The following is a 26,449-nucleotide window of genomic DNA, read 5'->3' on the forward strand; positions in this document are numbered from 1 at the left end:
TTTGTCACATCTGAGGTTTTACACTTCAACGATGATAACCAATAAAGCGCTTCGTTTCAGACTTTTTTACTTCACGTAAAACATTTTAGTCTCATATCAATTCAGAGAATAATTGAGATGGTGAGGATTAAAATGATCCAAACATAATACAGATATCCCAGTTGAATAAATCTACGTTAAAGTTAATTATATGATTATAAATTCGACATAACTGTGTTAGCAAAAACATTCAAATTAAATACCTATATTGCTATGAAAATAATAACAAGGCTTTATCCACAGTAAAGGAGTGTTATCCAATATTAGAAATAAAATACTGTTACAAAAAAGCAGTTACATAATATCTGAATCCTTTTTCACATAAAATAGGTATGCATGTGATGTTTGGAAAACTCCTCTTAACTTGGTATCAGTTCTCATTTAATCCTCAGTTCCTCAGTTGAAAGTAACCAATGTCGATATAGTCCTGTATGTATTTTCAAAAATGAAAGAATGATTTACTTATATATATATATATAGGAACTTAAGAATGCCATTTCAAATAACCCAGTTATTCAAATCATTGCATATTGTTTTCAATTCCTGTTAATTTTGTACTTGTTAAATACTCTTGACCCATTTTAGCCCACTGTAAAAATACACATAATAATTTCATATATGCAAAATAAGATGAATCGCTTTCGTATATTTCGTATATATATTTGAAATGTTAAAACTATGAACACACTTTTGAAACATAAAAACGAATCAAAACGTAACAACATACTAGGTGCTTACCCGTAGGTTATGTTATGTTTTGGTTTATTTCACGTTATGTCAGGCTATTTAACAAGTACCTACTTTCAATTTTGATGAAAAAAATATGCAAATTTATAAGTTCATACTTAGGTAGAAGAAAATTGTTATTTAACAAAATATTCCAAATTAATTATATTATTACAATGATTGTTGAGGAAATTTGGGAGAAAAAATATTGTGTTACGAATTTTAGAACAATTTATTTGATGTAGGTATAACATTTTATTTAAATTTAAATTAAGTAGAGTAAATAATAAAAATCATTCGGTTGTAGAGCTTAACATAATAATTATTATTCAATACTTATATAGAAAGGACAACACAAATTTTTGGTCTCGTTAGCTGAAGGATAATGAGTTACACCAGGTTAATTGCCCTCGTCATCCGTTTTTTTAACTTTTGATAACATTGTAATTGTATTGTTAAAATTATTAATTTATTCTTATTCCATGAAATAACTATTAAGGAAAATAATTAAGTAGGTAGGCATAGAAAATTTATTTAAAATATTTTCATAACAAATAATTAGGTATTGAAAGAATTTGTAAAAATATTAAATTTACAATACAAACATAGTTTTTATTAATAAAATTTATTGTATTAGGAACATTCTCTATGAATATTTTGTAAGACCACATTTGTTATATATTATTAAAAACGAAATATTTTTTACAAACACATCTGTCCACTTATTAACCCTTCTAGTAATCTGTTTTCTATGTTTGATATTACTTATTCTTTCGTGCATTAGCTGTGAGCTATAACAATGTATTGTTTAGTCATTGAGAGCGCTCCGTTCAGCATTTCCTTTGGAAGAGAGCTTTCGCTTTTTGTTTCCTTGGAGTCGAGGACGCTGCGCCTCTCCGGCCATCACCGCGGTCGGGCTGAACACGTGAGTCTCAATCTCCTGCAAAATTAATTTATAATAATTTAATAACCAATAAAGAGGGAACCTATCAAATACAACATACGGTGCGAAGACTCGATTCTAAAATATTTAATATTCCAGAATTAATTGCTAAACAATGCAATTGTCACAAACAGTGACGTCTCTATATAAAATGCCGCCCATAGGCAGCGCCAAAAAGCCGCATCATTTTTTTTATACGGTATTTTATCCTCCTTCCATGAGTCCAATATCTAATAAATGTGTTGTATGGATACATTACTAACATAATATCAGACTAATTATTCGCAAATCTGCACGTGTCGTTTCTGGTCACCAAGGACGTCGAAGAGCAACGAAAGTGAACTAGATATCGCGAGCCTGATAAAACCTTGAGATGATTATTTTAATAGAAAGATATTTTCGTTATTACTAAGTTTAGGTAGCTATTTCTATATATTCCAAATGATTCTCCTCGATTTGCCGCCCTTCGAGTTCAACTGCCACCCCCAAGAGACGCTCTATCTGCCTACCCCCACGGGACGTCACTGGCCACAAATAGTGCCAATTAATTTATTAATTCATCTTAAGTTATGAAATTATAAAGTGAAAAGTTGGCAACATCTTTAAGTAATAGCAAAAAATTATTAGTCTGAAATAATCTGAATTTGCAACAATGTCCTTTAATAATTCCCTTTTTTTCTTTTTAAATGATGTCATTATCAGAACACAATTTAAGAATACTACAAATCAAAAATATACACTGTTAAAATTAGATTGCCACCGACGCTTGTAAAATATTACATCATATTGACAAATGTTGATATTAGATACCATGTAATACTGCACTAAATTCCATTAGCCACTGTGTGAGAGAAATGTCAAAGCAGGACAGCATGTAAGTATCTTCTAACCACATGTCATCCAAATTTGGATCGAGTATAATAGACAAGTCAGCAACAATAAATATTAGAGATTTAAGTGTAAACCACTTTTTAAACATTAATAATTGTTGTATTTATCTGGATTTGATTAGTCAATTTCGTATAAGTTGAATAACTCTTAAGTATGTAGATAATAACATGAATTTTGCACGCCAATTGCCAAGCTGGGCGCATTAACGAGCCATAGTTACTCTACTACGGTTGATCACGATGAATCATTAACACTTACAGTTGGTGCATGATAATAGTCGATGTGATGTCTGACAGCATTCCAAACCTTCTCTTCTACAAGCAATTTTGTGACAGCGTTTATGTCTGGAGCCATATATCTGTCTTTATCCCACGGTCTGGAATAATAACAGAAAACCATAATATGTACAGTAAAAAACATACAAATATATTATAAAGGTTTCATAAATTAAGAAATGTAGCAGTGAAGTATGTATGATTTCCATAAAATATTATGAATGTAATAAACACCTTTCTTGAAATAATGGTGTTCTTTGAAAAAGAAAAAAAAAGTAGCTAATGAAATAATAAAGAGACTCAAAATGAATGATAAATAATTACGAGATAAAAAGAACTTAAGAATTCTGTTGAACCATATTATAAACTTGACTTGACTAGCTAAAACGATCAAAAAAATTTGTACTTGACATGTCATATTGATTTCCATAGTAACGCACGTATATATTAATAATTTAGTTGCTAGGACCCCAGACCCCTAGCAACCAATAATGGTGTCGAAATAACTTTTCATACAAAACAGAATTAACTGAAAATGAATTCAATTCGACTTAAAGATGGCTAAAAGTATTAAAATAATGCATTGGCATCGTGTTCTGACATATTCTAAAAGTTTCAAATATCTAGCTAGTTAGTTAAAAATCGATTGCAAGACTTGTACCGGACAAATAAGAATACGAGCTAAGAAAAACGTTGTAAAATAGATTGGGATTACATGGAGTGCATGAGATCAGTGACCTGTGACCACAGAACATGTAAATAAATAGAATTCCTATAGGCTATACCCCAATACACTACATTTTGACGCACGGTTTTGAATGTGTGAGTGTCCTACGAAAATAAGCCACACATTATAGATGTGCAATAGTGTGTGTTGAGCAGTTGTCAGAACGAAGGACAAACTTAGAATGACGTACTCTTGACACGTGTTTAAGTTTATTCCATATTCTTCCACACTCGAGATCGGTTGCCTGTTACTCCACACCCTTTAGGTATTTCAGTTCCTATTATTTCTGAGTTCCCTGCCTGTGACTTTTTATTTCAGTACATACCGTGGCCCTAAACATTCTATAAAGATTCTACATACAATATCAATATTGTATATATATGAATATTGAATTCAAAATAATATGTCTTTCCTGTAAAAATTGTTCTTTTTAAACATGGGGAAAAATCTAAAACTTAAATAAGTCTATGAGATAAATGTTCTAATTGGGTAATAATAATACAGCCCTTCTTTTCATTTCAACTTTACCTATCTTAATCATTTACAATGTTTACATCCTTCACATCGATTCACTGACTACATGGCCAAATTTTGACTGACTCTCTTCTTAAATTCTTTGAATGACTTCTATGGTTCAAAATGTTATTTATTGATCATTAATCCTCTTTTTTCATCTGGTCATGTCTTTCTGTTCAAACATGCATCGAAAGTCAAAAAAATCTCACTAAGTAGGTAATGAAAAATTTAAATTTGGATTTTATTGAATATGGTTGGGCCAATTATGGTCGATTTTTAACAAATTCAAACAATACCGCACGAGTGATAGTGCAACCAGACCACGGAGCAAGCCTTAACAGCAATAAGGTTAGTGCCTGGCATCCTCACATAACCCCCCCAGCATCCACATCCACCATCACAATCATTCCATCACAAAATTACAGTCCACTATGAAAAGCGCAACCAGTTTAATAATATATTGAATTAATAAATGTTTCTTTGATTTCTTCTGTAAAATATTTAATTACCTGACAACACTACGAACTACTTTGTGGACCTCCTCTAGGGGAACAGTTGTTTTAAGCGGCCTCAGGAACTCTATCGCCTGACAGGCTGCAAGCAGCTCAATGGCTATTACCCGTTCAACGTTTTCAATAACCTGAAATTGTTTCAGAAAACTGTATTATACAATGGAATTAAAATTATGTACTGGTTATTTGCCTTTTAATTGAGTAATTGGCCTGCTCTAAAGACAGTTGGTAGATATGCTGGAAAGATTAGTTGTTGAGTACACACCAATAAAGCTTTCCGCGCTGCAAATCCACCCATGGACACGTGATCTTCTTGAGCAGCAGATGTACTGAGGGAGTCTACACTGCTGGGATGACACATTACCTTATTTTCAGACACTGAAATAAACACAATATAATTTAAAACAATAAATTGATGCTACTGGTTTCAATGTTTGGTTTAGGCAGGATTTTACCGATTTTTAAAAACTAACCAACGCCATCTGTAAATTGTAAGGATTGCAATACTGGTATTTCAAAACCAATAAATACATCAATACCGAAATACCGGTATTAAAAATCCAAAATACTGGAATTTTCTTTATTTTGAAAATTAATTTAATGTTATTTCTTCATTATTTTGTACATTGCCTATTAAATTGAGTGTATAAGTTATATTCCGCTAAAATGCAAATAATATATTGACTGAATCCAACAGAGATAAAATAATAATAAAACAAAATCCATCATAAAATTGTCGCGATAGATTAACATAAATTTATTTCGAAATAGGAAACATCCATGACAAATAAAGTTCAATTATTTTATAATAAAATTATTAATGCTTGTACAGTAGCGTTAAATTGAAGAAGCTTTTCCTGCAGCCGCACTTATTTGCACTTAATGAACTAGGTAGTCTTATACTTATACTAGGTATTAATATCGGTATTCAATAATAAATACCGAAAAACTGGTATTGATTTTTTCATTCAGTATTGCAATCCCTAGTAAATTGTAGTCTTAGGCGCCGGTCTCATAGAATCGGGCGTGCGGGGCGCTTGCGTATATTTTGCAAATTGGGCGGTGAATCACCAGGAATACAATAGAGCGTACACAGCGTATGATGAACATAACGCCTCGCACGCCTTATATTTCAACGCACACAGAGTTGAGCGCGGCGTCCTTTGACGTCATAGCACAACAATAAAACGAAAATACTATATATTCAAATACGTCAGGGCCCATTGGATGTGACCAGCGAAAGGGGCGCGACGGTCTCTAATTTACTCGGCTGACGGGAGCGTCGTCGTACAGGCGCGCACTTATTCCGCATATTATAATTTATTCTACACCGTGAGCTTACATCGCTCATTGCAAATATTAACATACTATGCTAGCACAATAACAACATTGTGAAAATGAATTTAGAGCCAACAAATAAATTAATAAATTTTATTGCTTTGCAAAGAAACACGAAGCGAAATGTGATCGGCGCCGCTTTTTATATAGGTGAGAGGTAATGCGCAGCAAGAGGCGTGTGATTATGGTTATGTATTTATGCTTCTTGTGCAGACTGCGCCGCGATCGCCGCGATCCGCTCCGTTTGATGGGCGCTATCGCTTAGTTCAATAAAAACAAATATGTATGACTAACAAAGTTTAATGTGCACAATTTATGGCGGATCTTAACAACCTGTCTCCACCCTTCGTTATTTCGCCTTTGCTATAGATAGGGTTTATTATATTTTATATTTATAATAACGAATAATGTGTAATTAATTGGGTACTTTACCCAAAGACGCTGCCGTACAGTGAGCCAACATGAAGCCAGAATTTATTCCACCGTCTTGCACCAAAAACGCCGGCAACTCACTTAGTGCTAAAATGGGTAAATCTCAATTATAATCTGGCATTAGAACTTACACTCATTTATATTACTAACGCTTGTAGTATGTTGATTTGTATGTTTTAATATTATGGGTGGGTGAGTAGAAGAATAGATGTTTTTTTATTTAACCGATGTCTTAAAGAGTGCTAAAAGAAGTTCTGGCACTAGGAGACAATGCATAACCTCGGCTGATGTCAGTAGATCAAAAGAGTGACACTAGTCAAGATATATGTACTAAAATCCGTTGATATTCGCTTTCATTTAATAAATAAGAAAACTTTTCTTCAACATCTTTGTTGCATATAATATTAATTTATTATTTCTTTTGGCTATTTTAAATGAATGCAAATCTTTAGTACTTTGACATAGTATACTTCTAGTGACCTTTGTAGTCATCTACAGATGACATCACACCATGGAGGGGGGAGGGGGGCTGATAAAATATTATAATTTATGATGAAGGGAAATTGGGTGGTTGTAAAAAATGTGTTGTCACAAAACCAATAAAACATACATGTTTCCTGAAAATAAACTACTACTAAAATCAAATATTATTAACAAATTTGTTTTTTAACTGGTGCTATACCTTCAGCGAGTTATCTCGCTGTATGAGGTTGTGATCGACAGGCCGCACATACAAATATCGCGAATTATCTCGTCCAACTTTAAACTCAAATTACTAGCCACTGTCGATTGATTTGCATAATCTAAAAAATTAAACATACAGTGACATCTGTTTGATTAATTATGAAATACTAAGCCACAAATTATCGGTATTACAGCGATTGTAGTAAGACCTTCGCTCTACATTCAACATCTGTCGTTAAAAATCTGCGGCCTGTCAGATATCGTCAGAGAAATTTTGTGAGGCATAGAAAAGGGGAGAGAAGTTCAAAAAAGTAACATAATTTTGACAGTAGGGTAAAAATTTCGACAATGAGAGGTTGGGACGTCAAAAAATACCAAAAATCCTGTGATGTTAGTTATGAACGACCCTTTTAGAAACTATATTATGTAGGTACCATTCGAATTCTACCCTTATTGTGACATCTTTAAGCAATATATTACCCGTTTAGCTTCGCAGAAAGTTAACGCATGAATATAATACATGAATAATAAATTAGTCACCATGTTTAATTTCTGGTTTAACATACCTGGGTTCACCAACCGTTCAATTCTTCTCTCGCTCATGGAAGCTATTTCATGGATACCAATAGCCAGATAATCTAAAACTTTGGCCGGGTACTCCCCATGGAAATTACCAGCTGATATAATTTCACCACGGTCGGCAAACACAATCTGAAATGATTCATAAGCACTTTAATTTATAATCATTCTAAATTAAATTTGTAGATAATATGATTGCGTTCATGGTTATGTAAATTGAAAAATGAGATGAAATGGTGTAGTTAGCAGGAAAATCGTTTCATGTTGTCAAAGTGTTTTGACTATACCTAATGATATTCATAATTGTTGGTGAAAAAACATTGCATAGTCTATGAAACTTACATAGTTATACAGTGTTGACAACACTGCTCTGAAAAATACAACACTCTTTTGTCTAGTTTTCAAATTTGTTTTCTATTGTTTTCTGGTTTTCATAATAATATATCATTTTTGTTGTCACACGTATTCAAATGTAATTGTAAAGCATCTCATCCTAATAAAAGCATATTATTTTAGTTTTAAATCTATGATCTTTTTATATTAAAATACTTGATAGCAATTTCAAAACGTTTTCAGTGACTTGTTGAATTGGCAAGTAACCATTAATAAAATTATATTCTATACACTTGCAGCATTGAAACATGGTACCATAAACAAGATGACGGATTGTTTTGATGTTGTTTCCAATATTTTTGTTATTGTTATGTAAATAATTTAAATAATGATTGACGCAACATGAAAAAATGTTGGTTTACTTTATATTATGAAAATTGTTACAGATTAATGATTATCAAGAAACTTAGTCAAATTACCAATCCCCATATCCCTATATCCCTAAGTCAATATAATTACCGGATTATCAGTTCCACTGTTGATTTCTGTTGCGATGACTTGGCTAACAAAGGTGATTGTGTCGTGGACGATGCCATGGACTTGTGGACAACATCTTAACGTGTATGCATCTTGTACTCGGTTGCAGAAACGATGAGATTCTGTAAAAACAATTGTACAAAATTAATTACTACATAATAAATTAGAGCTTGCAAACCAGCTCAAACCAAAACCAGTAAACTGAGTAAATAAAAAAATTTATCAAATTCTTTAGACTAAATATGAAATCTATTTTATTCAATGTGAGCATCCTAATATAACTGAGAATTGGTCTAGAATAGTGTCCTACAAAGTGACTGAGTCAATTTGTGAGTAAGCAAATAATAAAACGGTCTTTTTACGGTCGGTTGATATAGTATTGTATCCAGGTGATTCAGTCAGTAAGAAAGTATGCTAAATTGATAGTAAAGTTGCTCTAAATAATTATGTCATTTGTGGTGACGTCCCTAGGCAAAGTGCTACCCTTAAGCAGACTTAGAATGCCGCCCCCTTTCATTTTTTGTTTTATATTGTGACCATACTGAAATTAGATTTGATATAAATAAAAAAGATTCCAAGTTATACACATTTTCATTTTTTAAATCGTAATTTTTAAAATAAATATAAAAAACATAATTATTACTATGAATTAATAGTGAAAATTCTTTACTGTATTTCAAAGAAAACTATTAACTAGGTAATAAACTAAATTTTGATAATAAACAAGACGTTAAAATAATATAAGTAATAATAGTGAATTGCTTGAATTCCTTGAGTGAATTCACATTTTGTAACGTTTGCAAGTTTACCTTTGACTTTAAATAAAAAATATTTTTCTTTTTAATATTTTTAGATACATATTCATTAATTACCTAACTCATTCAGTGCTAACACCGCGACTGGCGCGTTTGGAGTACCTAATTGGCCATTATATATAATTAAAATGTTATTTAAATGTCGTAATTAAAAGATAATTAAAAGGTCAGCAGTGATTGTGTTAAAACTACTTTAAAATGTATATTATCAAAAAAATGTTACAAATTGCAAGCTTCGTATTTTTAAGTTAGGTGCCTCTGGTAAGTGGAGTATTTGCCTTAATATCTATACGGCAGACAAGTGATTTTTATTAAGTCCGCTATATGGATGAATTCAAATCAATCGTTAGCATGTCTTACTCACAATAAAAGATGTTTTGGTTATTGAAATACTTTTTGGTTAATTATGTCCTTTCGAAATGCTGATGCACTTAGTTCGATAGTTATCCTCGAATTGGGTATAACATATTCTGTCATGATAAAGAGTCAATTGAAATATACTTACGAGCAATTTGTGATGGATACGTGTCTGAATGTAACAAAGCTCTAAGTCTTTTGGCGACCAATGCCTGTCCTTTATGCGGCCGAATTAGCTGGACGTCAGAATCAAACGCTCGAGAGGTTCCTTTCAATACTTCTAATGTCATTGAAGCCACTACGTCAGCCTGTGTGGGTAAAACCATAGTATTACAATAAAACATCGTTACAACAGACTAATTCGGGTGAGGAGATGTTAGTTTCAAATATAATTTTTATTAAAATACAAAAAAAAATCCTATTTACATATCAGAACATCACCTGGTAGGTGTTAATACTATTGCAGAAAGTCACACCACGTAAAAACCGCGCTCGATACGACATACAAACTGAAAATTGTATCGAGAATAATCAAGGTTTTAGTATAGTAAGTTGTTTGGCCCCTACAGTTTGCCCAGTACACAAAATTAAGAGTAGTATGGCAAACTATGGAATAATCAATGTTAAAAAATTCATTGAGTAATAAAATCTTAAATTAAGGTATACATAGACGAATAAAACTCATATAAATCAACTGTTAGGTACATTGCAAGATATATACATTATTATAATATAGATCCACCATTATAAGTTATCCGCTGAATGAGGGCGCTGCATGCTAAAATTTTGCATATCATTCAATATTTTTATACTGTGATGAGCAAGGATCACGTGGCATATGAAAATGCAGAGACTGCGCTGGATCGGCCACGTGCATAGAATGCTGGAGGATATACCATCAAGGCGAATTATGTACGCAACCCCCAAGGGCAAGAGAAGACCTGGACAGCTGAAATTGAGAGATTTAAGAATGCACGGTCAAAGCAACTGGAGAGTGTCAGCATTAGATCGTCCAGGATGGAGAAGTTTTTGAATGAGCCTAAAACCCACCGAGGGTTGTAGTGCCGTATGAAATGATGGTGAGCAAGGCCCACTATAGTCAGGTCGTGATACGAAACTGTAGGCTTCGTTGGTGTTGCTACTTATTGCTCATACTTCTAATGCAATATAGTAAACTGATTAGAAAATTATTACGATTGTTGCATATTGGAATAAATGGTAATAAATTAAATGAAATATGCAATCGAAAATTTTTATTTAATGTGGACAGGTTACCACATTGTATTAGAAGGCAATAACCATGTTTAATGACATCGCTTCGGATATTGATATATTCCACTTACGTGAGGGTGAATTTAGGTGGACGTTGTTTTATAAGTTTTTAAGATAGGGTCTATCAAAGTTCACTCAGTGTGCTTCCATCTACTTTTATTTTGTTATTTTTGCTATTTACTCTATTTCTTTTCTTATTTTATTACTTATTGTATTATTAACTCACACTTCTCTGTATTTTTATTTTTAAAAATTATTAACACTTATTTTATGTCATGTCGTGAACGCTTTGAATTTATAATTTGTTATGTTCATTATATGTAAAATAAATGAATTTGATTTGATTTGATAATCAATAACTAGCACTAACATCGTAATTTGCAATTCAGTGCCACGGCCTAAATATACTCGGCCCTATTGGTGAGCTTAGTTTCAAAATCAAACAGTGGACAATTTAGGTAAGTAATTATATACATATGGAAGAATGGATGACCGATGGAGAAGAATAGAATCCCCTAATGGAAGATTATAATACTGGATTACAGTTGGCGACTGCAGGCTGAAGATGAAGAATATCATCCACATAGTCATCATCCTGGGCTGGTTCACTGTGCAGGATGAAGGCCTTAGCTCTTTAGTTTTTCCCTGCCACATAGAACTGCCCAGTAACTGATTTTAGGGTGTCCCTGTGACCGTTAGAATATCACTTTATGATGGTATTTGTTTAGCAGTTCAACATCAATTCGGCATGAACTACAGATGAGTATCATGAATTTGAGCAGGAACGTGAGATACCCGGGGTTCCAGCGGCTAGCTCAGGTGTCCATCGAACCCCGGATTCACAAAAAAAGATATTTTAAATTGAGGAGAAATTAAATGAAACCACGTCTGTCTCGTGCGTAACTTAGTATTATCTTATATTTTACATTTTCTTGACACGTTTACATATTTTGTTTTAACAATAAGTTTCGCAGGTCCGTACATGTTGGAAAAGGGACGCTCATTACTTTCTTTTTCTTTTTCAAATTTCGCGTACCCACGCCGTCCAGCAAAAAGGACTCTCGTGATTGGCCAAATTTTATCGCGTGATGTTTTTCAATTGACGAATCACGAGGACCACCCCGGCGCAGGCGCGTAGAAATTTGAACGTTGCCGGAAAGCGCGGCAAAATTTATTATATATGAATAAGTACTTATATTTAATCTTAAAATTATCTCTTTCATCCATCATCATTTATACTTTAAAATCTATCTTAATTACATTTCCGCCCAGTAAGTGATTTTCACGCACCGGACGAAGGCCTTTACTCGTGAATAAAAAAAAAAAAATTACGTAGTTGAGCAAGGAATCAGATTAGATGTTTTATGAAGCCGTTTCTAGAGGTCAGGGTTACGTTTCGACTTATGACTACTAAATGATTATTTTACACCGGGAGAAGCCCGCCTGTAACAGGGGTGTATCAAACGCTAACTCTAATTACCAATTATTTATTTCAAATAAAATTTTCTGAAAATATAAAAAAAACTGCACAAACAACATCTGTGCATCATTCCATCACCCATCAATATAGTCGAAAAAAATTAATTATTTTCTCAAACCTGTCGAGCAATGCTGGCTGCTCTCTCCACAGCTTCAGCTCCAAGACTTGTGATAAGTTGTGTGCCGTTGATCAATGCAATCCCTTCTTTGGCATACAAACGCATCTTCGGTAGGTTATTGGCTTCCAACACCTATCAAAATGATAACAGTGAAATTAAATGGATATTATTATGCTAAATAAAGTCGTCCATCGGAGCTCCATCGCGACCTTTGCCTACCTGGTCACAAAGTTGGCACCTATGAACTATATCAGCTTCATGGTGTACACTTACTAAACATCCCATTCGGTCCCTTCCCGCTGTTTTTGCACATGCCAAAAACTATTATTCGCGATTTTATGTGATTGTTAACTGTAATATTCTAAGTAATGACTGTTCTAAAAAAATTAAATTGTATTGTGAATGTTTTATGCTTGTAACACTAATGCCCTAATGACCACAAAGTGTCATGTAACTAATTTAATCTTCCCTTTTTGTCAGCTTCACTTTCATATATTTAGACTCCGTCTATAAGGTTTTCTTCAATGTCTTTGATATGTATATAGTTTGCATCACATATTGAAAGAGTATGGTGATGGTACATGATTAGAATGTACTAATTGACAATGTAAAATATGCTGTGCTATTTACCTTACTGGCGTCATCCCAGCCCGTGGAAGGGCTCCACATTTGACCTTCACCCATAATTCCGAGAGCAAGATGAGATAGTGGTGCCAAGTCTCCACTAGCACCAACCGATCCTTGCTCGGGCACCCACGATAAGCAATTGTCTGAAAAAAACCATTTGGGGTTATCGGATCATGTATAAAAAGTCGCAGCTGGTACAATTGATATTCTGTTCGGTAGTTCAACAGTGGGCATTATTTTCTTCACATTTTCGCGTTAAACCTTTTAAATGCCGGTAGGTTTTAGAATGGTGGTACCCGGCGTATATTAAAAGTATACCATAAAGACTTGTATATCGGTTAAGAATTTCACCATGATTACAATAAATGGCAGTATATTGCGTACAATAATATTAATTTATTTAAAAAAAACGACCGGAGCTAGTGTAGTGAGTGTAAAGAACAGCGTGTATACACGCTCATTTTCTATGGTCGGCCTTGTATGCATGGATTTGTAGAATGTGTATGGCATAAATCCGGTTAAATAATAATATATAATGAAGTTAAACACCACATCTATTCCAACTACATAACTCTATAACACTCAATAAGCAGTGCGTTATCGCTAACGTCACAATAAATGACAGCTCTAAATTATCTGATAACGCACCCGGCATTAAAAGCAGAGCGTTGGAGCGCATCTCGGAGCAGGAGCACGGAGCAGTGGAGCAATGTGATTTTACCCGGAACCGGAGCACCGAAAATTTGTAGTGCTCCACTGCTCCGGATGTTTTTATTATTATTGTTAAAATTTCGTCCTAAAATCCAATGGAAATAATATATTTGACACTTTGCAATATTGGAATTATTATTAATTTTCAGCAATAGGTGGGACGTAATTTCGCCCGCGTTGCCATTCGGAAAGCGATAGTCGACCTGTGAGCACGTTAATTTGTTTTGTGATGGCGTCGGAGGAATTAATTCTTAAATCGTGTAAAGATGACTAAAAAACGTTACGTAATTTACTCGAAAAACAAAACATGTCAATGAATATATTATTATTATTATTTAAATAACAATAAACATAACATTAAATGGACGCATGTTGAATTTTTATGACAAATTATGTTTCGTTCATCACGCATTGTTTTCACAATCTGTGTGTCGCGTAGTCACAATCCTTTTTAGACCATGCCTCAGCTGAAATATAGCCTTAAGAATTATTATGCCTACACTACCGAGTGATAAATAACCTCAGTTTTTTTGACAGAAGAGGCTGATAATGAAAGATGGTTTGCTGTTGGAAATTTTGTTTAATAGAATTATGAAAATGACGAATAATAAACCTTATTTTAAAATTATATATTTTTTAACATTTGTATACATTAATACTGATTAAAACTTTTTACCCGGAGCGGAGCAGACCATAGAGCGAAGCTGGAGCAAGTATTAAGTCCCAGAGCCGAGCAACTCAAAAAAGGGTCCACTCCAACCCTCTGATTAAAAGTGCCTTTTTATGTTTCATACGCGTAGAAGTCATCATAGCATTTTTATTACATTTTTTTAGGTAAGTTTTGTAGGTAAGTGGTACGCAGTGCAAAAAGTTATGCACTACTGACTACTGCGGGTCTATTATTCTATACACAAGGCGACTATCGACGGCTAAAGTGATAAAGTGATAGTATTTAATACATATTTGTATTGAGGTATTATAATTGTTACAATAAGTTAGCCGTTTAAACAGTCGAAACTGTCTACCTCGCTCTAAATTTTATCACAGCCAAGAGAGGTGCTGTTAAAATATAGCACTTATTGCAACAATTACAACCCTCTTATTGTAATTGTTACAATAAGTGCTAATACTTTGATACAAACCTACCCTAGTTAGCCGTCGCATTTATCACTTTATCACTTTAGTGGTCGATAAGTATAGAATAGACCCACTGGATGGTCTTCAGCAACTAATTAAAGTGAACAAGATAGTGATCAGAGTATAGAAACATTATCCTTACGATTAAAAGCGTTTATCAAACATTTGAGAGTTGGCAGCGAAATTCCACTATATCCTTTCGCCAATACGTTTATCCTCAACGCAAGCAACATTCGAGTTTTTTCGGGAGATAGAGGATTTCCCACTCCGGCTGAATGAGATCTGATGAGGTTGTACTGGAGTTCTTCAAGTTTGTCCATTGGGATCGTTGTTCTGGCAAAGTTTCCAAAGCCAGTTGTTATGCCGTACACCACTGAAAAAATACAAATTATCTTGAAATATTCTTCTGTATTGAATAAAGATAACAATGATTATCAAATTAATTAACAGCGAAAAGTAAATCGAGATGAATAATTAAGGCGCTGTGGATTGAACTAATTACACCAGTGACCGAAGGAGTGACAGTAGGTAATCGATGTCAGTGTAAAATAGGTATGCGATTGCAAATTCTACATAATTTTTTTCAACATTCTGTCAAATCCAATCTTATTCTAAAATGATTGTTTATTATTACCTATTCCAGAAAAAAATATTAATACATATTTCTCCGTTTATAATTTATTTTGTGTTTGAAAAATTATAGCCGCTTAATTATAGACAGTTACGTTAAAAATAAAAAACACATTTCATACCATGTCCATAGAATATATATATATAACTCCAATGGTGGGAATAAACGGTTATATTTTTTCTTAGAAAGCAGATACATGTTTGAATCCTGTTGAATATAGATATAAACAAGTATGTGGTAATGTGAAAACTGATTGTATGTCAGTTTTTTTAATTATATGTGACTTGTACTCATTTAATCCTGATAAGTACTCATTTCAACTATCCCATTTACATTTTCTCTCTACCTTGCCTCGCTTAGCTTAAGTTAGATTAGGTAACTAACAATACATCTGTTGAAATTTCAAATTTAAAAAAAGTATAAAAAATATGCTAGGTAATATAATAAATATAAGCACTAAATACCTTTCTTTTCTTTGAGAATTTTTTCAACCAAGTTTCTAGCTTTGATGACATTTTGCTCGGACTCCTTTGTCAGTTTTATTATATACCGGTTTCTGCCCAGTTGCCTCAAATCATCAGATGAAAGGCTGTTGCCATCTAAATAGAGAACCTGGAAATAATTAGAAAATTTGATCATGTCAAAAGAAGAATATTTGGCATATCGTCACTATAGGATTGGTTTGTCGAATATCCGTTTTTGTCGAAATCAACCTTTGAATGCAGAATGATTTTTTGTATCTAAATGGAACAGAACCATCCTTTTCTTTAAATTGCTTTGTAATGAAAACAGCATTCATATGTTGTAAAAATAACAATTTTAATACATACCTTCATATATTTAAATATAGGATAATCAAATTTGTTTTTCGTCTCCTTAACATTTGACATTTGGTCTATTCGACAAACCAATCCTACAGCGACGATATGTTGCCCTTAACTCATGTTGTTATAATCGAGAGACACAGGCAACATTTAAAGAACTTTAGTAGGGTTCCCAGATGTCCTCTTTTATCCGGACAAGTCCTCTTTGTTGAGGTTATTGCTTATTAAGCTATTGGTTTCAAAGTCGGTCACCTCCGTTTTTATTTACTTTTTATATTTTTCTTGATTCTGGTTCTCTAAGCACTTTTCCATTCTATATATATTCAAAACTTCTGCACCGTTCGATTACAAAGTTGGTTATATCCATCAGCCGCCATTTTGATATATTTTTTTAACACCTGTTTAATTTGAATGACTTTAAGGTCATTATATTTTGCCTTTTATAATTATTTACTAATATGTTCGCAAAAATAAAATTCTATTTATAGTCCCAAGTGTGCTTGATGCAAAGAGATTATCCAAGCTCTTTGGCTTGACCGTTTTTTGCGATTATCTCAAAATAGCGGAAAATGGAAGTAGGTAATTGACTTTGAAACTAATAATCTCATTTGTAAGTCTGATGCTTCTTTACAGCACTGACACATGTATCAACGATTTCTCAATGTTCTTTCCGGTTCTTGAGTCATAACTCTCATCAAAATAACTCGCCATGGAAGCAGTGTTCACAAGTTTATCCGGGAAGAAATAAGAAAAATCAATTATTATAAATTATATATAATAATATGGTACTACTTACGTCATTGGCTGGCTGGAACTCTGATGGACTTTATTCGTAAGTTATATTAAGGTAAATGCAGAAAGAACAATGTTACTAAACATACAAACACAAAAATGTGTAATAATTACATTATATATTGAAAACCAGTAACAGTCAATATATTATCATAAACAGATTATATCAGATCGGGGCACAGAAAAGGTAGCTGCAATGTGCTATGGCAGGGATTGCGAACCTTTTTACGAATGCGTGTCAAAATTTCCCAAATTATATTTTTCGGCTGTCAAGCAGTTTTTCATGGCGTAAAAAAAGTTTTTAAAAGTTTTTATTAAGAATTCCATTAAAAAAATTACAATTGAGTTCTTGATATTCTATCATTCACTGTATTTCTAGCCGAACGCATATCTTTTATTATTTGAATATTTTCGTCATGTTTTCAAAATTCTCAAAGAAATCGTGGAAGCATTTGAACCACTCTTTTTTTCATATTATATTCTCCATCACCAAACGGTTTTCCATTTTTAGAGATTATGTTTGAGTCGAAATAACAAGCAGTTATTATATTTGAATGACTGCGATAATTAATTTCGTAAGGTTTGTTGATTGAATATTTTTATTTTTAATTGCCCAATCTAAGGACCGACCTATGCACTTGTATAATTTACATTGAACGTAATGATTATCTTGAAAAGGATTTGCCTGCTGTTTTTTATACAATGCGATTTGTCATTATGCATGAATTTTGTCGTTTCCGTTTGCGCATCGATTGGTAAACATAAATATGAAAAAAAAAATTTAATATTATATATGAGTACTTAAGTATATATTGATTTGTAAAACTTTTTTATAAAAAAACATTTTTTTAATAGGTATAATATATAAAATAGTAACTTCTTTACTTTTCACATTGAAACATTCGTGTGCCATGCAAAATCATCTCGCGCGCCACCACTGGCACACGTGCCATAGGTTCGCCATCCCTGTGCTATGGGCTCACACATTTAGTGTTTTTTAAGACACATTTTGTTTGCAGTCTATAACACATCTCAATTTAAACAAATTGCATTAATAATATTGCATTTCAATCTTTTTCATCATGTCGTGCGTGTAGCAAAAGAAGAAACATAATTTCAATCTACTAAAAGGAATAAAACACTATCTACAATCATCAATGAGTCAAGAGCAAATGGAATCACGATGCTACACATAAATATGTAGATTATCTTCTCTCTTTTATCTACGTCCCACATCATAACACTTTATCACTAAATCTTTTATTCCCTTGTCTAAATAACGACTCATTTTTAACTCTTCCCCCCAACCGTTTAAATTCATTGAATTCATATCTATCCACATCCCATTAAGTATATTGTATTGAAAAGGATACACTGGTTCTAGGACATGCTTCAATTCATCCGGAATTATTTTCCTTTTCTCTCGGTCAGATGTCAGCACTGGAAAAAGAAAAAAATGTTATATTGGCACCATAGTGACGCTGGAGGAAGAGAATGACATGGTTTTAGTCTCTTCTTGCAAAATGACATTCTTCTCTGGATGATTGTCAAAGGGATAGGTACTGAGATACCCGGGGTTCCAGCGGCTAGCTCAGGTGTCCATCGAACCCTGGATTCACAAAAAAAAAGATATTTTAAATTGAGGAGAAATTAAATGAAACCACGTCTGTCTCGTGCGTAACTTGGTATTATCTTATATTTTACATTTTCTTTACACGTTTATATATTTTGTTTTAACAATAAGTTTTGCAGGTCCGTACATGTTGGAAAAGGGACGCTTACTAACTTTCTTTTTTTTCCAAACTTCGCGTACCCACGCCGTCCAGCAAAAAGGACTCTCGTGATTGGCCAAATTTTATTGCGTGATGCTTTTGATTTGACGAATCACGAGGACCACCCCGGCGGAGGCGCGTGGAAATTCGAACGTTGCCGGCAAGCGCGGCAAAATTTATTGTATTTGAATAAGTACTTATATTTAATCTTAAAATTATCTCTTTCATCCATCATCATTTATACTTTTTAAATTAAATTAAATTTATCTTAATTACACCTCCGCCCAATATGTGATTTTCACACACCGGACGAAGGCCTTTACTTATGAATAAGAAAAATTACGTAGTTGAGCAAGGAATCAGATTAGATGTTTTATGAAGCCGTTTCTAGAGGTCAGGGTTACGTTTCGACTTATGACTACTAAATGATTATTTTACACCGGGAGAAGCCCGCCTGTAACAGTGGTGTATCAGTACTATAGATATCAATCATTTTATTAATGGCAAAAACCTTTTTTTTCATTTAGAGTTTGTTTTTCTACATGAAAGAATATTGCATTAAGTCTGCGCCATCTTTAGATTAATAAAGCCTGAGCATATCTTTTTGCACAACCAACGAGTGGTCCACAGTTCAGCTGCCAAAATCAGATCACAGATTGCTTGATTCGCCCTTTCTCGTTTTAAATTTTTTAAATTGGATTATAAAAAAATTCTCAAATCAAATATATTAACTATCAGTGTTATTTATAAATAATATACATTCCAGTTATTCATCAGCTATCAAAGTCAGACTAGTCCTTCACACAAAAACCGGTGGTAATATCGATTTCCAAAAAACATGTAACATTGATCTATGCATTACATTTGTAGAAGGTGTGTTAATGCTAGTGTATTATTTATCAGGTAACACATCTATCCAATTCAAACCATTCCCTCTGCGTACACGACAGACGCGTCAGTATGAGTACTCTATAGAACAATGACAGGCAATGACAAGATCATCCATAGACAACAACGGGACGGGCGGAAAATGTAGGACCAGTCGTTGTGAATGTATCGGCTTTCTGCTTGAGTCGGCAATGATTAAGTTCATGAAATAAATTGTTAATAATAATATGTCAATAATCCTCTCATTAGACAGCTGCTACCTACAATATATGTCAAATACTGCTTTCGTTATGTACCTCTACACTTTCTAATACTCACAGATTTGAAATAACATATGCATGAAAAATTTTGGTTTATATTTTAATAATTCTATGAAAAGAATGATTTAAGTATAGATAACTAAAAAAAATAATTTTAAGCTAAAACGCATTGTGTAATTTGAAATTGGTACTTAATATTCTAGAATCATCATAATATTACGTTGGCTACGTTTTTATGGTATTGTGTGCAGTTGTAGTCTTTAGCAGGAGTCGGCGGTATATAAATGTACCTAAAAGTGCAAGGGGATCCATAGATCCACAGATCACCACTAAGACGTCATTAACCATGATTTAGTTTTATAAAATTGAAAAAAAATGTGTCACCTATATTAACGAATTCATTATCGTCGAGTACATCTTTCACCAGGTCATCAGGATCCAAGATCACACCGCCTCTGGTCTTCCTAACCTCTTCCACTACTAAAGGTGGGGAGCCGTTAACTTTTTTTGCATCGCCATTAGTCTGCTCTGTTGGTTTATTTAGCTTATTATATCTTCGGATGGACTCATTACCTAACCAGCGGATGTTGCATTTATCTGAAATCAAAAATATCATCATAATCTTATTTTATCAGAATAAAAAAAATCATACCATCCACCGTTATGCAGACTCATGTATTGTGCACTAACAATATTGGACTCACATTCTGGTGACTGAGTTAGTTAATAATTATAAACATACCGCATTACCGTGAAACTCATTAGTTTTGGCACAATACAAGACATAGTGGGAGGGCTGCTGAGTGAGACGAAACGATACAATAGGCAATGTAAGCATAGTTGTCTATTGTCATCGTAGACCCCAATCACATTAGCCCTGTCTACTGCGCAAGGTTTAGAAATCATTCATGCCTAAACAGTAAAATTAAACTTAAGAGCTAATTAACAGAGTGACACTTGATATCTGACGACCAGATACTAACTGTTGTTTAAGATTAGATGGCCAAAATCAGTCATTTAGTAAGTAGCAATACCACTACAATTAAGAAAAGCAAGTGACAGATGTCAAGATTGTACACAAAATTCAAGCAAATATAGTATTTACTTCACATTATATTTCATTTGAGTTTCAATCGAAATTATTCAAGTTTATTTTATCTTGCATAGGTACAAATAAATGAAATACAATTCTATGTTTGCTTGATTTGTATATGATATACCGTTATGACATCTCTGCATCTGGGCCTACATGGCCATCGATGTCCTATATTTTGTTATATGGTATTTTATATGGTAGTCCACGACATTGTCAATTCGATTTGATTTTTTTTCAAAACAATGAGATAAATAATGATTGAATGTAGGCGCACACCCCTCTACCAGCACCTCACCTCACCTCACCATTCCACTGCTACTATCTGATCAATTTTCCTTGTAAGTTACTTGTAAGAAGTATCATCTTGTAACTTCGAAATCTACAGAAATTCAATTCTACAAGATGAAACGGAAACGGGCATAAATAAACTTAGATTAGATTATGCAGATTTAAGAAATTGCCAATTATGGAATAAAATGTTGTCACGCCATTTCTGGGTTTTCTTTATTTATTTATTTTATTTAAATATTTGCTCCAATTGGTTAAATCCATCTCTGAAGTATAAGTACAAAACAATTAAAACAAATTTCTATGATATCATTAAATTATCTCCAAAGCTAATATTTGTGTTGCATACGTCATAAGCCTTTGCTTCTGTCCTACTTCTAGGTAAATAAATAATTGCAAATAACATAAGATAAAGAATACATCCACTGCACGAGTTTATAATGTCGCCAACTTTAAATTATGTAATAATTAAAGTCAGAGAAATTTACTTTAAAGTGATGATATGATTTCTACAGCGCTATTGTCTTTCCGGACCTCATTCATGTAGAGAGTATTTTCTCTGGACGTAAAAATAATAAATTATCTCCTTCCGAACAAAGTATCTGTAAGTTATTTTTTCATAATATTGTAACATCACTGAAAACTTATTGGTATTATGAAAGTTAAATCGTACCTATTATTTATAGTTTTTTGATATACCTACTTAATAAGGTAGATATATTTTCGTCAAACAATATTATTTATCCAAAAATGTTTGGAATTACGCATTAATAGGAATAAATTAAATTTCACGAAACTAGATATTTAACTTTTAAATTTTCTTATACATTCCAAAGGGTTCATGGAAAATTAATTGCTGCAGACTAAAAACTATATGTTGAATATTCTTTCTGGAAGCCATTACGTGAGTCTAATACTACAAGGTTCTAAGTGTTCGTCCTTGAGAAAACAAACCCAACAAGTACTATTCTTAGCTGCCTCATTGTTACTTGTTTCGCCAAGGACAAACACTTAGAACCTCGTAGTTCTCCACTCACGATTAGTGAATTTCCTACAAAATATTTAAAGCAAGTTCTATTTTGACATACCTAGGTGCCATATTTTATTCAACAAACAATAATTATTAATAACGTACAGAGTACTTGTAAATTGTATAAAAATTACAAGTACTTTTTCGGCTTATTTTTATATTATGTTTAGGATTCATCACTATTGAAGAAAGTTTTCTTCTAATTGGCTGCAACTTGGATTATTAAAAACCCTAAAGTAGACATTGCAATTAATATTAACCTTGTATTAATGATATTTATTGTAATACACAAAGTATAAACTGGTCAATACATAATAATTGTTTTTTAGTTTCATAACTGATCATAAATTTTCTCCAATATCGCAGTGAGTAGGAAATAGTTTTTTTTTTATGAAGCTTGTGAAGCTGTCATGTATGATCTGCACATGGTGCTTTATTCAAAATTCTTTTCACCTAACTTAGAGCAATATTATTGTTTCATGATTAAGTTTTCCATATTTGGTTGCATAATTACTTTAATCAATAAAATGTACCGTGACACAATAACAGTTTGTAAATTACATATTTTTATCCTTTGTTAAAATTATTTACGACTCCACGATGGCCGAGCAACTTACGCATTGGCTTATCATGTCGTGGGTGCCAGGTTCGAATTCTAGGTCTGGCAAATACACAATATATTGTGTTTGTAGTCAGAGTATGTAGCTAATAGGTTGGGCAAGTGGCTAACATCCATTTCTCATTAAAACAGAAATCTGTTAATACAAACCTCCACTCTGTGGAGGCCCATAGATCTTATCAGGATCGGATACGGTCAAAAGAAAAAAGAAAATTATATATGTGTCATTCATATTTTTTTATTCACAAAGGTTTGGTAGAAATTCTTTCCATAATAGTTCTAATCTTGGTTAAGAAAAATCTAAGTCTTTTATTTTGTTTTGATACCCAGGTTTTGCAAAAAAGAATTTAATAAAGACCTAACCAACATGAAATTTCAAAATGAGTACCTTTAATAAAAGAGACATGTAAAAAAAATATGACAATAGTTCACTATGTAAGATTATAGATGTTACAACATTGTGTACTATTATCATAAAAAGACCTATGTGGTATGTCGCAAAATCAGACATTTCATACAAAATGATTTTAACAGCAAATGATACTTTTACATTAAGCAATGTAATAAGCTAAATCAATTTTACTTCACTGACACTAAGGCCCTTTCAACTCATGATTAACATTATTTTCAAGATAGCATTGTACTTATTCAAAAACGTTTACTCTTTTTTTTAAATTCGATTTGTCAAAATAATAAATTTGGTGCTTAGGCCCTTTTATGCATTTTAAATCTTCAGTAATTTTATTATTATTATCTACAATACCATACAATTTTGGTAATTATCGAGGTAAATATCATTGAGAGGAGAGGTCTGAGAAGAATGTCACTTTGATAATGAGATATGAATATCACGTGACAAATCAAAATGTAGTGTTGGATTAGCTACATGCATAGAATGCCGGAGGAATCACCAGCAAAATGGGCTATGTATGCATCACTTAAAGGCAAGAGAAGACTTCCACGGCTGAAACTGAATAGCCAGACTGCACCATGGAATATTTAAGAATGCTCAGATAAAGCACTGGATTGTCCGGGATGGAGAAAGTATCCGGAGAAGGTCAAGGCTCCCTATGAGCCAAAAATGATAACAGTACACTTTCAAACTGGTTGATAATGTGGTAGCTGCCACATTATGTTTTTTAGATAATGCACACTATTCTTCCCTGAACGCACTACATATAATTTTCTTTGTCGAAGATTTTGCGTAAATTTTTCAAAACTGATTGAACTGGTATTACGCGTGATGAATCTAGTTAGCCAAAATAAAATACCAATAGCCAAGCGTATCATAGCACTGAAGCGTATTACAATACAGGTATGTAACAATAATTTATTTGCCAAGCGCATTGTACCCACCATCGGTGACCGGGACCTGGAGCCATTCCCCTTGTACGCGGCAGGAAATTTTCATCTCGAATGGTTTATATTCGACGGTGTTAATTACATATCAAATATCAGACATTTTTACTTCTCTTTACGCTTATATAGACAATTTGATTCAAACGCTTCTGTTGATATATTCTTACAAATGTTGACATTATCATTTGATCATTCAGGGTAACGTCAACACATGTTTAATTATTATATTTGCACAAGTTCTACGTGTTTTTTTGATCAAGAGACATCAAGGACATTCAACAAGTTTTCAGATAGAATTGTATACTAACTTTATTCTAGGCTGATAAGAATATATACCAACTATTTCCCTATTGAAAGTTATTACTTAATAATATAACCAGCAGCTATTTCGTTGCTTCAAAGGTAAATCGAACAAAGCGGCATTATCTGTAAAAAACTGAAACCTTTAGATACATTATCTGAACCCAATTGGTTGGATTAAATGTAAAATGTACATAAAACATTTCACCGTGGCACAGTTCGCCGTGAGCTTTCTTATCGGAAAGAGATGACCATGTACTATATGATCTCCAATTTTATTAGATTTAATATAAACATTAATTCAATTTTCATAGCTGATTTTGAAAAGAATTCAAGAATGAAAACCTAACCTAACCTAACCTAACAAATATTCCAGTATATCGGCTATTTTCAAAATTTGTTTGCTGCTGGCTTCCTGTAAAGTGTAATCCGACAAGAACCGTGTTTTATTTAGACATGAATTTTATGTCAGTACTATACGACCCAAAGAGGTTGGACCGTCTTTAATATATGGCCATATATTTACAATACAACATTTCACAGTGAAGTGTGATACGGCGAACTGCACATGTGTAAGTTTCCGGACACGAATTGGTTGAGCTATAAAATTGGCCAACAATCATAGCTCGTAAAAAAAGTCTTCTAAGATAACCGTCTTTTAGAAGAGATTCGGGCAGTTTGGAGAGGATGGTGGAAGAGGTCACGAGGCTGTGCATCTTCCAAGTGGTATTATCAAGAAAGCAACTGAACTAACAATGGCTGAAGCTACCAAATCAGTACAGAATCGCTCAAAATGGAAGTAGATTTGAGATATTTTTATCTATTTTTATATATATTTTGAGATTAACAGGTTAGTAAGTCAATTACATTAGTATAAGTAGTAAAACAGTAAAGCGGTAGTAGTGGTGAAAGCCAAGATAAGCTCAAAAATATACTGAAACATGGCCCTCACATCCTGAAGCGGGCCCTAGGCCAGGATCTTTGCCGGACCTCCTTACCTATCGCTAGGGTTAAAAGTAGCGTGACGCTCTATACTACAGAAACGTTTTCCTAATGGTGTTCCAGGTAAAATTAAGGATATTCAGTGTATTTTTAGCGATTTTTTTCCCTTTTTCAATAAATCCACTTGAGTAATGAAGTTTTTGAATATTAACATACAATAATCAAAATTTGCATCATACAATTACATATTAAATGTTTATATTCTAAAAGGAAAATGCCGCAGGCGACGTTTTACCATTAGAGCAAATCTGTGATGTGTGTTTACCTCACTTATATAAGGTAGATGCGCCACGCCCCCCCCCCCCCCCCCCCCAGAGCCCGGGCCCCCAGGCTAGAGCCCTGTCAGCCCCCCCGTTGTGGGTCCATGTACTGGAACCTCCGTATGAGAAACCAGTGCCTTATGCATAGGACTATAGAAGTCACCCATAAAGCTGTTTTCAGTAAAGCCAGTAATTTCAATCGCCATCCTCAGCAGTGAATTGCCATTCAGCTACGACGGCTGGATATCATCATTCAGAATAACATATTTCATTTTGGTT

General features: G+C 33.3%; 1 protein-coding gene across 1 annotated transcript; it reads right to left on the reverse strand.

Moving 5' to 3' along the window:
- Window positions 1-973: 973 nt before the first annotated feature.
- On the reverse strand, window positions 974-24,741 carry LOC147071342 (histidine ammonia-lyase-like). Its single transcript, XM_085947933.1, has 16 exons — window positions 24,606-24,741; window positions 20,601-20,813; window positions 18,670-18,736; window positions 17,301-17,328; window positions 16,145-16,292; window positions 15,192-15,422; window positions 13,205-13,344; window positions 12,575-12,706; window positions 9,853-10,012; window positions 8,515-8,654; window positions 7,650-7,794; window positions 6,400-6,486; window positions 4,895-5,007; window positions 4,627-4,757; window positions 2,858-2,975; window positions 974-1,705 (listed from the first exon to the last, which is right to left on the reverse strand). Exons 1-16 carry the CDS (start codon window positions 24,658-24,660, stop codon window positions 1,574-1,576), a joined length of 2,040 nt encoding a protein of 679 aa, XP_085804059.1. The 5' UTR covers window positions 24,661-24,741; the 3' UTR covers window positions 974-1,573.
- Between the last annotated feature and the right edge of the window lie 1,708 nt (window positions 24,742-26,449).

The sequence above is a fragment of the Rhyacophila brunnea genome, unplaced genomic scaffold, assembly GCF_057557595.1.
Source record: "Rhyacophila brunnea isolate RB1 unplaced genomic scaffold, BYU_Rbru_1.0 scaffold_20, whole genome shotgun sequence".
Lineage (NCBI taxonomy): Eukaryota > Metazoa > Arthropoda > Insecta > Trichoptera > Rhyacophilidae > Rhyacophila > Rhyacophila brunnea.

Coding starts and splice junctions, on each gene's coding strand:
- LOC147071342 (XM_085947933.1), bottom strand. CDS start 24,660: ATGAAAATTTCCTGCCGCGTACAAGGGGAATGGCTCCAGGTCCCGGTC. Junction 13,345..15,191: donor TTTGATAAACGCTTTTAATC/GTAAGGATAATG, acceptor GGTTTTTTTCAG/ACAATTGCTTATCGTGGGTG. Junction 8,655..9,852: donor GTATCCATCACAAATTGCTC/GTAAGTATATTT, acceptor TTGTTTTTACAG/AATCTCATCGTTTCTGCAAC.